Below are 17738 nucleotides of genomic sequence, written 5' to 3'. Positions count from 1 at the left end.
TGCCTGTGACTCCCAGCTACAGGCCACAGGGGACCCTTGCACTGGAGACGAGAGTAAGAGCAGCTTAGGCTGGTGCCTGGTACCCCTGCCAGAGGTGAAGCAGGCAAATTAAATTCTGACCTTTGTGGGATACACACCTCTGAAGATAAGAAAATATAAAAATAAGAACCACTGCTTCCTCTAACTGTCCACTCAGAGGTCCCAATGCCATTTACTGGATCAGCGTGAAAACGGCAGATTCTGGAAGCCGTCTATGGTAAATGGGGACGTGGCCCCTTCCAATGCTCCAGCTCCCCCCCCGCGGTGGGAAACCCAGCGAAGGCACCGGTACGCCAGCGGTGAGATCTTGGGAACTGGCCAGAGAAAGGCCAAAGAGGAACTGCTCCTGGATGTGAGCCTGGATTGCAAACAGCTAGATGTGATCCCGGCACATCCCCCTCCCCCCGCATACCGGTTTTCTGTTTTCTGTTCTCTACAAAACTTGTCCTGGGACAGGCTGGGTGGCAGCTAAACAACAGCACCCCCTCCCCCATGCAGCCCCTCCTGCAGTTCAGCGTCACTGGTGAGCCACTATTAGGACTTACTATAAGTCCTAATAAACCCATGTCTTTCACAGCCAGTTCTCTGGGTTATTTCTTTGGAATACACAAACAATACACAGATCACTGAGGTTTCCTGGGAACTCAGCGCTTTGCATAACATCGTCCATCCCATGAGGACTTTTTCATACAATAAAGGGAAAGAAAAAGAAAAGCCGGTTTGAGAAGGGTGTCGCTCATTCAAAAGCACCTGGAGAGCAGCCTGGGGAATGAGGTGGTCTGCATCTTACCACCTATTTGACTTCTGTAAAGAAAGTGATGAGAGATCAGTTTGATAAAGAAAAAGTACGGTTTTAAAAGTTTTACCTTTATTTGCTTTTTCTTACAAAAGAAACATGTATTGCAAAAAAATAAAAAACTTCAAGATATAAAGGGAAAGCCAAAATCTCATACAAGCCTCTGGTCTCCAGAAATGCTACAGGGCCCACAGCTGCCCTCATTAAGGTTAAGCGAGTGGTTGAAAGCAGGCCGTGGGGAAAACAGCCCAGAAGAAAACTGGGATCATGTGGCTGTGAACAGCGGTGCTCTGGGCATTTGTTTGGTGCATGTCACCTCTCTGTCACTGGCAGCTTTAACACTCTCTCTGTTCACAAGAAGACTGACTTAGCGTGTCCTGTACTATGTCCACTGACCAAAAATGCAAATACTCTGGCAGCAAGACTGGATAAAAATAACAAGAAAAAAAGATCCTGAGGCCCGGAAAGATATTGGCTATGTGTAGGGAATATTTTGAAGACAAAAAGTGTTGTTTGAGAGTCCTGCTCCTACAGCAGCGACGGTTCTGAGACCCTTCTACGCAAGATTCCCTGTGGAGGCCAGCCCGCCCTTCACCAACACAACAAACGTGCACGTCCAGGCTGCTGCCCGGGCTCTCATCACCTCCGTCTTCTTTTCAGTAAATCAGGATGCACTTGTCCCTGTGTCCTGTCATGGGCAGCACCTGCTACCCAGAATGCCAGATCTGCCCCCGTTTCTAGCAGGACCTCTGACCCTGAGGCCCCGCAGGCTTTCTGCTGTTAGCAGCCCAAGTGTTCTCTAATTTGTCTTTCCAGCTGAGACCATTAAACCAGCTGAAACCACTGTGGGCTAGTCAGAAGCCATCATCGCTGCTATCAAAACCCAGGTCATAGAGCACATTCTTTCCCGGCTGCTTGCAGAGAGGGTCCTGGGAACTTTCGAGGTTGAGGTCACTGAACCAGCTCATTTCGTGGTCCCCCTTGGAACTGTTACAACCCTGGCTGTCGTCTTGGGAAGAGCGCCCATTGAGCTGCAGGAGGGTCCCTTGTGCTGCCTCCGTTGTCCTGGGTGTGAGTGCTCCTCCCAGAGCAGGGTAAACTGGCTTTGTGGGGTTCCTGGGGCCACACGGATGCAGGGGCTGAGCAAGAGGTTCCTGCTGCTCTGGGGGGGACCTTTGTGAGCCAGAATCCAGAGGCTGGGGACACTTAGAATTGAAAGAACGGGCTTTGCTTCGGGTTTGCTCCTGCTTCCTGGCAAGGGGCCTGCCTCTGTGGGCTTTCCTGGGTGGCTGTTGGCCCTTCCTCCTGCGATCTACAGTTCTGCCTCCCTGTTCAGGCACCAACCTCTGCTCACTAGGGTCACATGAAAACACGTCTTTGGTTTGACGTTTTTGGCTGGTTACAAAGTTGTTTAAGTCCAGGGAGATAAGCCGCAAGGCTCCTTGGGAAACCAGGTCTCTGGCGCCATGGTTCCCTGAGCTTGTTTTAGTAATAAGCTGATTCTTGCAGTTAGTCTGCACGGCCTTGTCTCTGGCTCGCCTGTTTCTCTTGCAGCCTCCAGCTGCCAGCAGTGTGGCTTCTTCTTGGACAGCTGCCCTCTTTGCTCCCTCACCAAATTTCCTAGGCCGCAGGAAGCCCGTCCTAAGATTCTGCACAGCAGGGATTGCCTGGGCCTGGCCCGTAGCTGACTCCTCAGGGGCATGTTTGTTCTGCCTGGTGAAATTGAGGCTCTGGGGCAGTGGTGGTGAGGTCTGGGAGGTGCTGTCTTTCACATGGACAGGTACCCGAGGCACTGAGATCAAGCTCTTCAGCTCTGTGAGGACGCTGGGCACATTCAGCTGGCCTAGCTGCTCACACAGCTGCTGAAAGTCCTTACTTTGCAGGGCAACTGCAACTTCAAGGTGTTTCAGGCTAGACTTCAATTCTATAAACTCTTCTTGTCTCTAGGGAAAGGCAGTGAGAAAGAAGAGTTACAAACAGTGCAGCTCAGAAAGCACAGTACAATGTGCAAACAGGCCAAAGGAGGTGGGATGAGCATGGCCACACTCTGGGGCACAGCCCGGGGCCTGCATCCTGTTGGAGAACCCTGGGAAAGGAAGCTGGGCTCTACCCGGGCCGTTACCAAGGGGCCTGTGTTGTGCTGGCTTCTGTACTTGGCTGAAAATTTGCAACATTAAATGTGTCTCTCTGGGCCTTAGTGACAAAGCCAGAAACACACTTGAGGAAAGGGGTTGGGTCTATACTTACAGCTTCAAGTCTCTTGTGCAGCTCAAGGATAGCCTGCTCCACGTTGCCTTTGTCCTGCACTGTTTCCAACACCAGATCACTCTGGGCCTGCACAGTTTCTTGCACTAAATACAGAACGACAATTCACCTTATGAAGACTATGTCCAGGCCCCAGTGGTGGAGAGGGAGGAGCGAGCCTGGCATGGCCACCTGAGCCTGCTCTGCTAGCGCTCAGGACTCTACCCACCCAGATCGGCCTTGGTAAGGACAGGAAGCCAGAGAAGGATGCGTCCTCCACTGTCTTCCTCTTTCCCTCCCTAAGGATATCCTAGCCAGGGCAAACTCAACCTCCGCACCTGCTGGGGACCTGAATCCTGCAGCCCAGATGAGAGCACCCACCTCCTTCTTGGTCTACCTTCTTGGCCCTGTCATCAGCATGCCCTTCCTAGAAAGCAGGTATGGTCGTGCACCCTCTGAAATCTTCACTGAAACTTTCAAGGGCAACCCACTGGCCCCACTTTAAATTGGCTCATTTCCCCTCCCTCCAGCCTTCCTGCATTTCTGAGCAATGTTTCCTACGCAAACTCTCTCCCCAATGGCCTCATGCCCACTTCCCTCAGCCTGGAGCACTTCTGCTTCTATCCCTGTCACCTACTTTAGGTAAATAAGGTCATCAGAGATGTAGACTTTTAGGGGGAAACCCGAGGGATAAAGGGGAGCTGGCCCTGCAAAGATTAGGCAAGGTTATTCAGGTACAGGAAGCCACATGTGCCAAAGCTCCGAGGCAAAAGGAAGAGCCTGTTAGGACTGGAAACAGACAAGCCAGTGTGGTCTTGCAAAAAATCATGTTATGTGTATTTTACCGCAATAAAAACATAAGAAATTTTTAGAAAGCAAATTTTCTCCTATTGTTCAATACAAGTTAAATTCCATGTGTCAACCAGATAGGAAAAGGATATTTGCTTATATTTCCAGTACTGGATTCCTGTTCCTACACTCAATTAGTCAAATATTTTTCCAGACATCCATGTAGATATTTGTAGTAGAAAGCAAACGAAATTATCCTACCCTAGATGAGTTCCTAAATAGCAATGTTTCTTAGCAACAGTGAACATTACAACCACGAAAGCAGAGAATGAAGAAGGCAAGCAGTGTTCAGTTCTAGAGTCAGTGCTCAGAAGACATCTGTCTTCGGTCCCACATATTCTCTCCTTGTCCCCTGGGAAACACACCTTTTTAGAGGAGCTTTTGTATTAAGCTCATTACTTTCAAAAGTCTATCTTTCTTTTTCTTTTAAAAAGTTTTTGAAAATAACTCAAAACCTTAACAGTATAATACAACAAAGAATGATTAAACCTCTCCCATGCAGGCCTTGGTTCTACTTCCTGGGTTTAACATGATGAGCAGTTTCGAGAATTTTGCATTAATACATATGCATATCCACATAAATAGATCCCGTGTGTGTGTGTGTGTGTGTGTGTGTGTGTGTGTGTGTGTGTGTGTGTTCGTTCATTTCACTTCTACTTTGGCTATAAACATCAGATATTTTTAGCTTTTTTGTAAAAATGCCATTCTAAATCCATTTCCATGTTCTGGACAATATCTCTGTCTCCTTGTGAAGATGATTTGTAAAAATTTTGTTTCTATTTTAGTGACTTGATAAAGGCTCCATTGAGATGCGATCAGATTCTGATGTTTTTCCACTGACAGCCAGGGACTTTCCTTCCACTCTGTGGTTTTGCTCTCCCTGCTGTGCTGAGAGACTGAGCAGAGGTCTGGGTGCCCCAAGTATAAAAGGAGATTCCTCAGTCCCCCCTTTTTTTGACACTGTTCCCAATTTTCACTGACTGGTCACACTCCTCCATGAGATCTATCCTGGAGCAAACTATGTGCAAATGAGCTGTTTTCATTTAACAATGAATAGATATTTCCACTGCAACATGGTTCATATAGATGGGCTTCATTCCTCTTAACAATTATGTGCCTAGCTTAGAAAGGCATTTCTGCCCTGGCTGGCTGCGTGTGGGAGGCAACCAATCAATAATGTTTCTCTCTCTCTCTCCCTTCCACTCTCTCTGAAAAGCATGGATAAAATATCCTCGGGTAAGGAATATTAAAAAAAAAAAAAAAGGGCAATTCTCACTCTAAAATTGTAAAAATGTTGCCCCTGTTTTCTTAGAGTTTTTTTTATGATTATATTAATATATTAATTCATATGGAATTAGTTTTTATGTAAGAGTTATCTATTTGCCTGGCTGGCGTGGCTCAGTGGTTGAGGGTCCACCCATGCACCAAGAGGTCATGGTTCGATTCCCAGTCAGGGCACATGCCTGGGTTGCAGGCTCGGTCCCAGTGGGGCGTGCAGGAAGCAGCCGATCGATGGTCCTCTCTCATTGATGTTTCTCTCTCTCCCTCTCCCTTCCTCTCTCTCTAAAAAATCAATAAAGCTTTTTTTTTTTTAAGAGTTATCTATTTTCCGAAAGAGATGTTTTCTAATTTTTGACAGCAGCTCCTTATTACCCTAATGATCCCACTTTTCAATAGAACAGATACCTATTAGGTGAAAATACTGCTCTCTATTAATTATCTCGCCTAAACCCAGATAAGGTAGGACGAGGGTGGCCTTGGTAATTCAGTTCATCGCTCTTGTCCTTGGTGTCCAGAGCAGACTACAAGGAGTTAGATTAAATGGCTTCAAGTAATCCTTTGGTTGAACAGGCAGACTGTGACTGGGGAAAGATCTCATGACCTCATTCTGTGAAGGCACCAATTACGTAATAACAGACACAGCACCTTCACACAGTAGATCCCCCTTTTCTTGCGAGCACAGTGAGTGCAGACTGAACCTGCAGAATGTGCTCTAGGCCAGCTGGACGGGGTCTGGCTGTGTGACAGAGGATTTGTCTGGTTCCTCTCTCAACGACTGACTTCCTGCTTCTGATCAATGCCTACCAAGAAAGGGAATGACTGAGGTCAAGCTACTCGTGTCCATTTTCAAAAATGACCTGGTGTTCTAATGAAAAAGATGCCACAGTGTTTGTTACTGCTTGTCCTATCAGTGTGGTTCCCTCTCCTGAGTCCTACCCTCCCACAATTAAGAAGCCACCAGGGGTGAAGAATCAGGATCCCCGTGCCTACTGTAAGCAGGATTCAGTTCCAGTCCTCTCTCTGCCTTGATCTTGCACTGGGGCCTTGGGCACTTCCATTCCCTGCTCTGGACCTTAAACATCACAGCTTTGTTGCAATCCTCCTTTTTGTACTTCAGTTTTAAATGTAGAGAGCAAAAGGAGTGCTTTCCTTGGGCACTTAGAAGTGAGTTTTTCTCTCATGTTATACAAAGGAAGCTTTCCTGATTTGCTTTTGCTCATCTTGCTCATCAGAACCGGTTACCAAACAGATGCACAGTTGCTCTGTGTGGGATACCCAGGTTGGAAGCCAGCAGACAGTACAGTGCTTCTTTGCAGACATATGGGGATTTATTTCTAAGCCACACAAAGGCATTAATTTTTGTAAATCATGAGCAATCCATCCCATGGCATTTGAATAAGTTGGCTTCAATTTGTTTAAAATAGAAGATAAACACACAGACAAATGCAAACAAGTGCAGATGCAGCCACCATCTTGCTGTTAGCTGTTGGTTCCAGAGAGGTGTCCGCCTAAGGAGAGCTGTGTAATAGCTCTATTGTGTTTATTAAGGGCCAGGACCATTGTTTCAGATAAATGTAAATCACTAATCAGCAGAGCAGGGGACATTACAAGCCACAAACTATAACTGAAGTTGAGAAAGATTCTGTGATTCACTATGAAAAGCTCTCATTGAAACCAAGGCAGCCAGCCCAGCTGGGCATGGCTCAGGGGTTGAGCAACAACCTAGGATCCAGGAGATCGAGGTTTGATTCCTGGTCAGGGCACATGTCCAGGTTGCAGGTTCGATCCCCAGTTGGGGGCATGCAGGAGACAGTCGATCAATGACAACTCTCTCATCATTGATGTTTCAACTCTCTCTCTCCCTCTCCCTTCCGCTCTCTGAAATCAATAAAGATACATTTAAAAAAAGAGAGAGAGGAAGAGAGGGAGGGAGGGAGGGAGGGAGGGAGGGAGGGAGGGAGGGAGGGAGGGAGGGAGGGAGGGAGGGAGGAACCAAGGCAGCCAGAAGAACAGTAGGTGACTGGAGTATTTTTAAGTCCTAAGGGAAAGTTGCTTTATCTCTAAGTCCTAGGAGAGCAATGCCTTTATAGAGAGCACAGCTAACAATTCATTTGAGACTCGGGGATGCTGCTGATTTACTTCAGGCAGTGAGATGAGAATCTGGCAGAGCTACCAGTGGGGTTACTGGGTGGAGGATTAGTGCTTCACAAAAGGCATCTTGGGACGAGGCATTCCCACACAGAAGTGGGTCACGATACCCAGTTTATTGATTTATTTTTTCCAGGCCCCACTACCCAGTTTAGTGTGAGTCACATCTCTTCAGGACTAACCTTCTGTACCCAACCTCTCATCTGAAATGCATTGTGGAACCTCACTACCTGCAGAAACCTGGCTAGGATCAGAAAGTTCACACTCATTGCTCGCCACTGCCCTCTGCTGATAACCTCAAACAGGAGACACTCACAGGTCTTGGCCACTGTCTCCAGAGAATCCAGAATAGATTGGCTTCTGGAACTGAGATGTTCCTCAGACTTTTCCACAGATGTCTGCAACTAAGAAACCCAAAATTTAAAAAAAATTCACAGACTGTTAGTAACTTGAAGAACTGTCACTTGATGATACGAGTTGTTAATATATTGCTATTCTACATGAACTAAAGTCAATACAGTATAATTATTTAACTTCTTAAAGTGTAAGATATTCTAACTCTGAAATGTAGCTGTACTTACCTTGCAAATGCTTTCTCTGACATGGGAAATGAAATTGTATAGAGTCTCACTAGAATAAGAGAGAACAAAGAAAATAAATCTTTGTGAAATATTGAAACAATATGTAACAGAATTGATTCCATGAACATGACAGGCATCCACCTAGTGTAGCATCAAAGCAGCCCTTGATCAGGGTCAGAGACTCAACCCTGAGAAACTTTAGTGTCCAGCTGGAAAAAGAAGAATATAAGACTTTTAAGCCAAACTACTTCTTTCTATTTTAAATTAATTCTATATGTATCTTAAATGAGGTTAAATTTTAGCAGCTTATGTGGCTACTACAGTAGAACAGATAGGCTTTTATAGTTATGTGCCACATAACTATGTTTTAGTCAACGAAGGACTACATATAAACTGTGGTCCCATAAGATTATAATGGAGCTGAAAAATTTCTATCACCTAGTGACTCCTAACTTCTGGACACATCTTAGACGAATGACTATTATTTTGACTGTAAGAATGAGGAAGTACGGAGACAATTCTGGAAACAATATTCACTTCTAATGAAAAAGAAACTATCACAATTATTCCTCAAATAAATATCCTGCTTTTGAAAAGATTCAGACATGGATTGTCATTTAAACATTTTACAGATTTTGTTTCTTTAATCAACGTAATACAAATGCAAATATCAATGTTCAAACCCCATAAGATAACTCTTCATACCAAGTCTTTTGCATACTCCACCAAACTGACTTTGAAAGGAGAATTTAATAGAACCATTTGGAAATCTACAAACCATATTCATTGTTTTGGGTTTTTTTTAATCCTCACTAGAGGATATTTTTTCCATTGCTTTTCAGAGGGAGAGGGGGAGGGGGAGGGGAGGGGAGGGGGAGGGGAGGGGGAGGGAGAGGGAGAGGGAGAGGAGAGGGAGAAACATCAGCCCAGCCGGGCGTGGCTCAGCGGTTAAGCATCGACCTAGGATCCAGGAGATCAGGGTTCGATTCCCGGTCAGGGCACATGCCCGGGTTTCGGGCTGCAGCCGATCAATGACTCTCTCATTATTGATGTTTCTATCTCTCTCTCCCTCTCCCTTCCTCTCTCTGAAATCAACAAAGATATATTTAAAAAAAAAAAAGAGAAACATCAATGTGAGAGAGACACTTTGATTGGTTGCCTCCTGCATGCACCCCAACCAGGACCAGGGATCGAGCCTGCAACCAAGGAACGCCCTTAATTAGAATCGAACCCGAGACTCTTCAGTCCTGGGGCCGATGCTCTAATCACTAAGCAAAACTGGCTAGGGCCATATGTTTTTTCATGAAAGAGATTGGCATATTACCTGAAAACAATAAAAATATTAATAATAAAAAAGTAACTGAATTAAGGATGTTAAGAACAGAATGTTATTAAAGTATAAAAGCAGAGAATTATGGTACCTAGAAATTCAATACATCAGAAAATAAATTATACAGTATAACAGATACCTAATATAGGAATTCTTTTAAGAAATTTTGGCTCTTTCAACATCAAAGCACTAGTGGTGATGCTAAGCAATACCCCTTCATTGTCACAGAAATAATAAAGTATATCTCTGCTTGGGTATTATGATTTCTGTGATACCTAAAGATGTTGCCTTGATAATAACTTACTACCAAGAAATGAACAAGTTATTTCCTCAGTGACTTCAATTTCTTTATTTAAAAATACTGCAGCTCTAATTTATCTCACATATTTGTTTTAAAAATCAATATAACACTGCCCTAGCCAGTTTAGCTCAGTGTTAGAGCATCCACCAGAGGACTGAAGGGTCCTGGGTTCCATTCCGGCCAAGGGCACGTATCTTGGTTGCAGGCTCGATCCCTGGCCCTGGTTGGGACTCACGCGGGCGGCAACCAATCGAAGTGTCTCTCTCACATCGCTGTTTCTCTCTCTCTCCCCCCCTTCCACTCTCTCTAAAAGCAATGGACAAATATCCTTAGATGAGGATAAGAAAGAAAAGAAATCAATATAACACTAACAAATAAGAAGATGTATAAAATGTAGGGTATATCTGAAAAAATAGCAACATTTATAAGTGAGAAAAATCAGCTTGAACTATGGACTTAAGAATTCACATGCTATGTTCTTCATTCTAAAACAAATAATATCATCTTATTTCCTAATTCCGATGATCTGAAAAGAAAACAAATTAAGGGGCAGAATTTGGGGTAGAATAAACATAATACTATTTGAATACTGCATTTCTCTAAGAAGTCCTTTAGCTCACTTTTCAGAGGGGCCAAAACTGTGGCAGCCATAGTGAAATCTGCCACAAGTTACAGCGATAAGAAAGCAAATAGAGAGTAATTATTAGATGAGCTATAAAGGAAAGAGTGCTATCATGCTGAAATGGAATTATTCACTATTGGCATTCCATTCTGCTGCCCTCATAAAAGAGGAGCTGTCTGGTCTACATGAAAGGTGTGTGTACCTGTCCAATTTGTCTTTTGCTATTTTCTTTTTCTCTTCAAACTGTTCCAAGAGGCCTTTTGATTTTCCAACTGGCAGAGGAAGAGGAAATAAGCCTCCATCTTTTATATCTTCTCCAAACAGCTGGGGTTTTGTCTGGTACTTTGTGAAAATACTAGGTTCATTCTGTTAAATTAAAAAAAAATCATTATAGCATTTCACATAGAAAAATACTTGTAACATTCACCATTTTCTATACAATGCAGAGTCACATTGAAGTATAAACCATAATACTAAGTAACAACATAGCATGTAGTATTTCCTTTTTATTTCATACATGCAAAAAAATTATATTACAATAAAGCAACTTTTTATTAATACAGTTTCTGCCTTACCAGCCCAGAGATATATAAAATGTCAGCTAAAATCAATTGCATAAATTTAAAGGCAACAACAGAGAACTGTTTTATTCCATCAACTATTTTATTTATATATATTTTAAATTTTATTTTAAATTATAGTTAATATACAATATTATATTTGTTTCAGGTGTACAACATAGTGATTCAGCATTTATATACCTTCCGAAGTGATCGATCACCACCTGTGTGATCTAAGTCTAGTAATATCTGTCCTGTTACATAGTTATTACAGTATTACCGACTATGCCCTATGCTAATGTACTCTATGCTGTCCATTACATTCCTGTGACTTATTTTATAACTGGAAGTTTGTACTTAACCCCCTTCCCCTTTTCTGCCCAACATCCTACCCTGCTCCCCTCTGGCAACCATCAGTTTGTTTACTACAGAGAATTACTTATGCTGTCTCTGAGGTGATGTGTTAAAGTTTTCATGTTAATAAGTTTAACTCAAATTGCTGTTGCTCAGTTGCTGGTGAACTGGATGGTGGGTATGCTGGCACATGGTGAGCCAATTCCTGCATTCTGATGCAAAACTTACTCTGAAACATTCAGGGTGTACATTTGCTCCTTCATATCCTGGGCACCAATTTTTGTACTGAAATGCTGTTCTCAGAGCACGCCCTACTAACTTAAGCACTGACCTCATGTTCATTAAGTTTCTACTCGGATGCATGTAAGTCCGTATATGAAGTCAAATCTAGTTTTAGACCTACATAAGTAAATATATTAAAATATTTCTGACTCACAAAAGAAGACATGCTGGTCTTAAAAAAAATCAAGGACTCAAGAGCCTTGGCCCTCATTCTGGCCCTTATCCATTAACTTGGGCCTCGGCATCCGCATCTCCTCCTTCAAGGAGATCATGCAGCAGCGTAGGCTAGAATCCACTGAGCACCTGAGGTTTCTTTGAAAAATTAAAGTCCATCTAAAATAAAATTTATGTTACTTTATTCCAATTTTTCTAAAGTTCTTTTTTCTTATGAAAATTTTTTTAAATCCTCACCCAAGGATATTTTTTCATGGCTTTCAGAGAGCGTGGAAGGGACAGAGAGAGAGGCTAGGAGTGGAGCCTGCAACCAGGTACGTGCCCTTGTCCAGCATTGAACCCAAGTCCCTTCAGTCTGCAGGCCGACACTCTAACCGCTGAGCCAAGCCTGCTAGGCCTTATGAAACTTTTATAACTAATAGTATGACTAGTCTTAGAAAGTGTCCTACAATATTTGGATCTCCCTAGAAGGGGTCGAGGTACTGGCACTATTCTACATTGCTTTAGTAACAGAAGAAACTGCAAATATAGATATTTTCCCCATTTCAATCTACCAAGTCAAACAAATCACCAGTAAGCACATATCTATTTAGGAAAGTAATCCTTAGAGAGGTACACTTCTGAAATATAATTCAACAGAATAAGTCTTCACAGCTCATCTCCATAATGATGGTGAAATGCATGCAGAGAAATTCTGGCAATCAGACTCACATCCAGAGAATTCTTTTGTAACTGTGTTGGATCTCTCAAATGGACACCAACATCCAAGGGTGCTGACAGGGTCTCTGAACTTTCTGGACAGAACTGGGATCCAAAGAGGAACTGAGAATCACTGAGACTGGAGTAATCAGTCTGATTATTGGTCCAGTTAGATGACTTAGTGGTCCTGAAATTAAACAAGAAAAGCAAAGCATAGCAAGTAGAAAACATCCTGAACAAATAAAATAATAATTTACAACTCTTCATTTCATAATACTCTGGGCAGAGTGCTAGCTTGTTCTAACCTCCTATGACCTCCCTGAACACTGCCAGTACCACCTATAAAGAAACAAGAAATTTTTGAATGCCAGACATTTTTATTATAACAACCTGGGAACAATCAGTGGGAATTTAAACAATAACACCATTATTCCTTGAATAATAGCACTGTAGGCTATAACACCATTTTGGAGATCAAAGTTCATAAAATCTTTAGGGATTAAGAGAACATTATCTTATAAAAAGTTAAATCTTTTCATCTCTGAGGGAATAGATAAAAAATAAAACATGATATATGCATATAACTGATGCAATAGCCAGAAGCAATAAGTTAGATTTACATATAAGTAAATAAGTAATATAAGTCTCAAAAATGTAATCCTGAGTACAGGAAAAAAGTAAAAAATGAATGAGCACTATTACACATCATTTATGTAAACATTTTATTTTATTTATTTATTTATTATTTATTTATATCTTTATTGATTTCAGAGAGAGGAAAGGAGAGGGAGAGAGAGAGATAGAAACATCAATGATGAGAGAGTCATTGATCGAGCCCACAACCCGGGCATGTGCCCTGACCAGGAATCGAACCCCTATTGCCTGGATCCCAGGTGGACGCTCAACCGCTGAGCCACGCCCGGCCAGGCCATTTATGTAAACTTTTAAACCTACAACATATACATCATGATGGTGGGGCCCTCATGATGGGATAGTGTCCTTTTAAGAAGAGACACCAGAGAGCTCACCCTCTCTTTTCTCTCTCTACCATGTGAGGACACAGCAAGAAGGTGGCTGTCTGCAAGCCAGGAGGGAGCTCTCGCCAGAAACCAATTATGCTGGCATAAAGTTCTAGGACTTCCAACCTCCCAAACTATGAGAAAATAAATCTCTGTTGTTTAAGCATTAAGCCTTCCAGTTTATGTCCTTTGTTTTGGCAGCCCACACAGACTAATATAGGCCTCATGCAAACTGAAGAATGTAATCAACTCAAGTCTGTGCACAGCAGGACTCAATAGCAATTGTTTTTGAAACAACTATATGGTTCCCTTTCACACTTTCAGTGTCTGGTCCTTGCTTGCTTTTAATACTTCCAGTTGTGGACTTTCAACTTCCTTTCCCTGGATATCTATGCCAGTCTTTGAAACCTCAGTGGAGCAGTAGTAGAGGGGACAATATCTCAATGAACCTTTTCAACAGCTGGAGTGGCGCTATTATATATATATCTGGACATCATTTTGACTTTTCTCCTTGCTATTTCAACAGCATTCATTCCAACTGAAGTGAGAGTTTCTAGACCTTGGACGATGTCTATCTCTCACAGGCATCATAATTTCTAGGCCCAATGCTGAACAGAGAGTCACTGCTCAATTAACATACATAGCTGAACTGACATTGCTTTTATAATTATAAAATAGGTGAAAGGAAAAAGCCAAGTATGAGAGGGTACAGCAGTGACAGGCAGGGGAAGAAACTATATGGGGTAACTCTATAACCAATAGGAAGGAGAGCTCTTTCTATGAAAAAAATATAACTAAAAGATCTTCTTAAGAATCCGAATATATAACCAGAAAACTTACCCAGAGCCTGATGGAATACTGAGCATATCTTTGATATTCCAGACATTGAAATTCATTTCTTATGGTTATCCCTATTTTAAAAAAAAGAGAAACATTAATTTAAAAGGTTAATATAACCCCCTCCCAAGATTGCTTTACTGGTGACTATATGTAGGTGAAGACATTTTAGTAGTTATATTTTCATCCGATTAGTGTAGATTCCCATTACCTATGTGCCAGAGACAGGTAATCTGTGTTGTTAAACTGCAAACAAGCTTCTCTCCTTCTTGATACCACCAGGGAGAGCCCAGCTACCTGCAGAACAGAAAGCCTGACTTTCAGCCTCTGCCTTTCAGTCCTTTTCTCCTGCCATCCTACGAATAATCTGCTTTTAGGAAAAACCAATAAATCCCATTTTTCTTCGCCTGATACAATGAATGACTTAATATAAACCTCTCCCTGACCAGGAATCAAACTGCAATCTCCTAGATCCTAGGTCGACGCTCAACCACTGAGCCACGCCCGGCCAGGCAGGTGTCCTATATTTTTATTTGCGAAATCTGACAACCTTACTCTACTTGGATTACTGCAGCAGCCTCCAAAATGGTCTCCCTGATTTCCCCCCTATCCCATTTCATATTCTCTTCCCTACAAAGCATTCAGTAACTTTAACCTTAAGTCAGATTATATCACCCCTTTGCTCAAATGCTCCACTACTTCTATCCTACTCAAAATATAAGCCAGCGTTCTCATGATTATCTTCAGCGTCCTCTGCAATCTCCCCTTAGCCTTGCCTCTCTCTCATCTGCACTCCACACCTCTTACAGGGCTTCTCACTGCTGCTTCACGTCCCTTTCCCATACTGTTTCCTCCGCTTGGTTCACTCCTCCCCCAGACATCAGCATAACGAGCCACCCCACCTCTAGGTGTTCTCTCAATTATTCAAAATTATCATACCTCAACAATCTCTGTATCTTTCCTTTGCTTTTTCTTCACAGGACATCATCATTCTAATACACTATGTATTTTATTATTTTATCTTGTTTTGTCTGTCACAGCAAGCACACCCAGGCCTACTAGAATATGTTCACCTCTTTGAGAATAGGAATTTTTGTCTGTTTTGTTCACTGCTATATCCCCAGAATCTAGAAATCGTGCCTGGCTCAGAAAATATTTACTGTTAAATGAGGAGGGGTTGGGATACTTGGGAACTAAATTAAGACAATGGAGCAAAACTTTCCAAGTATCCACGAATTTAAAAATACCTTTGATTTGTTTTCAATTTTTACATTTCAGGTCCCTAGATCAGTCACAGACTTATTACATATTTTAACAAAGGAGGTGAACTGAAATAAATATAGGAGTCCTGACTCATGATTACTTCTTTGACAGCCCATTTTTTTTCTTCCATCCACACTAGCAGAAATTCCTCCTTCTAGAGTCTAGATTTAGAATATAGACAATTTTATACACATCACCACAAGACCATTATTTAAGGCCATTATTACTTCATCTAGAAGACAAGTCCTGCTGTCTTCTACTTCTGTTTATGCTGACGGGAGAAGAGTAATTTATATAGCATGTAGCTTGGGGTTTAGAATTCTGTTCCCCCAGTTCCAAATCTAACTTATTCTTAAGGGGTTTCTTAAATGTGGTAGAAGAAATTCCATGGTTATGCCCTTTCTATGTCTAAGGAACACACGGTGCTTGATGTTTATCTGTCCTCTGTGCATCTTACCTGCCTTCACACCACCTGTATAGGCTTTTAAATTCTCAGACGGCAGAAATCCCCTCTGTTAAATCTCTCCTTTATAACACAAGTAATGAAGAGGCAGTCATTCTTAGTAGAACTAGTCATTCTAAGGTAAATGAAAACCAAAATGCACACATTAAAAGATCTCCAGGGCAGAGTTCCCTCTCCCTCTCATCCCCCAATCCTACTGTGGACAAAAAGGGGCCACATACAGTGTTAACCTGACGAGCTCAGGGAAGGCCTGCATGGCGGCCTTGCAAACTCAGAGACCTGAAGTAACCACACAGGATGAAAAATTAACACTTTTTAAACTAAAAGCAGTTTATGGTGGGTAGTCATGTCCTAGGCCAGTATCTTCCCTGACAAAGGTCAATCTTGACCTTAACTAAGCCAGTCTACTGGAATGTCAGGGTAATTCCTTTTGTCAGACCCCTCAGGGCACAACTGGTGCACCGGGGCAGAGACCATAAAGCCTCTTTGTTTTATCGTGGTAATTGCTGACTAACCTGTACCCACCTGAGTAAAAGATGTCTCTCTCCTGCTACTGTTCGTCTGATCCCAGAGGTTCCCCCCGCCACCTCCCTAATCCATCACCAATGGATTTCATGGAACCCACTTGCATCTCCTCTTTTGATTGTAACGCATAAAATAAGGTGTAAAACTGCCATTCTCTGGAGCATTATTTCAATCCATTGAGATTTCCGGCAGTTGTCAACAGGCTTGTCAAATAAACTCACACAAATTCTTACACGTTTGAATGTTTCTTACGTTGACACTATTAAAGGAAGCATAGAAGTAAAGGTATGAGTGCAGGGAAGGAATGCGACCATTTCCACAGGAAGGGCCCCGGCAAAGTGGTAGGAACGGGGGAGGCCCGTGGGCTGAGGAGGGTGCCCTAGGGGCACAGAGCCCCGATCTGACCCGTCTTCAACGCTGAGAACCCCGAGGCCACGGTAGAGGCCCTCCGAGAGCCTCTCCGCTCCTCCACCGGGTCTCCCTCAGGCTGTGTGACCCCTCTGGCCTTGACCAGGCCTGCCCGTCTCTCTCATCTGCCGCCTCTTCTTTCCAAGCAGGAGACAAGCTCCGGGCTCCTCGACAAAATCCTTCCGTTGGCCTTTGGGATTTCCGTAAAGGTTCTAATCAAAGACAAAACCCGGCGGTGTTCCCCCCCCCCCCCCCTTCCTGTCCTCCCCCACCCCTTCCCCGCCGACACCCTTCCTGGCGTCTCCCAAGCCAGACTCCCGACCTCCGATGGGAGGCGTGGCCCCCTGGAATCTCCCAGGATGGGCGTGCACGTCGTCTCCTCGGAACGGCGCCGAATCCTGTCACAGGGAAGGAAAGGGCGGCAGGAACCGCGAGGCAAGGCTTAAGGGGACTCCTCCTCCAGGTCCCTGGGAATCCAGAACCTATCTGCAAGGCCCACTCGGCTCCTGACCCTGCCCACTACCCCCCCACACGCCCACGCGTGCACCTGCCCAAATCCCCTCTGCCTCCTCCTCTGAGGGCCACACGCGCCTGGACCTGACACAGCCCTGATCTGGCTGCCAAGTCACTTGGTCCCGTGGAAGCCGACTGAGCATGCGCGGCCCACCCAGGGCCTGCTCGGGCCAATGGGGTTTAAGCCACGCCCCCTGGTCCCGGCCCAGCTGCAGCACGTGACTAACAGTTTCAACAGTTTTAACGGTTTTGAATCTTGGCCCAGCCTGCCGGCCGGCCCGAAGGCGCGCACGCGCACCCAGCCCACGGACGGAACACCTCAGGAGCTGTACCCTCAGACCGCGCGCTCACACCCGCCATCCCCTCGCCGGTGCAGACCCACTCAGGGGACGCCAGCGGCACATCCTGCTGAATGCCGAGTGAGATACGTGTCCCGGGGCCAGGGCATGG

At 43.9% G+C, this 17738-nt stretch overlaps 1 protein-coding gene across 1 annotated transcript; it reads right to left on the bottom strand.

The window, feature by feature from the left end:
- Positions 1-886: 886 nt before the first annotated feature.
- On the bottom strand, positions 887-16626 carry IHO1 (interactor of HORMAD1 1). Its single transcript, XM_081159515.1, has 10 exons — positions 16468-16626; positions 15837-15957; positions 14328-14413; positions 14120-14190; positions 12273-12447; positions 10394-10557; positions 7939-7987; positions 7674-7761; positions 3083-3186; positions 887-2778 (listed from the first exon to the last, which is right to left on the bottom strand). Exons 4-10 carry the CDS (start codon positions 14173-14175, stop codon positions 1690-1692), a joined length of 1725 nt encoding a protein of 574 aa, XP_081015641.1. The 5' UTR covers positions 14176-14190; positions 14328-14413; positions 15837-15957; positions 16468-16626; the 3' UTR covers positions 887-1689.
- Positions 16627-17738: the final 1112 nt, after the last annotated feature.

Source organism: Miniopterus schreibersii, assembly GCF_964146895.1.
Source record: "Miniopterus schreibersii genome assembly, chromosome: 15".
Taxonomy (NCBI): Eukaryota; Metazoa; Chordata; class Mammalia; order Chiroptera; family Miniopteridae; genus Miniopterus; species Miniopterus schreibersii.
Note: the sequence above shows the minus strand (reverse complement) of the source record. Positions and strands in the feature narration are given on the sequence as shown.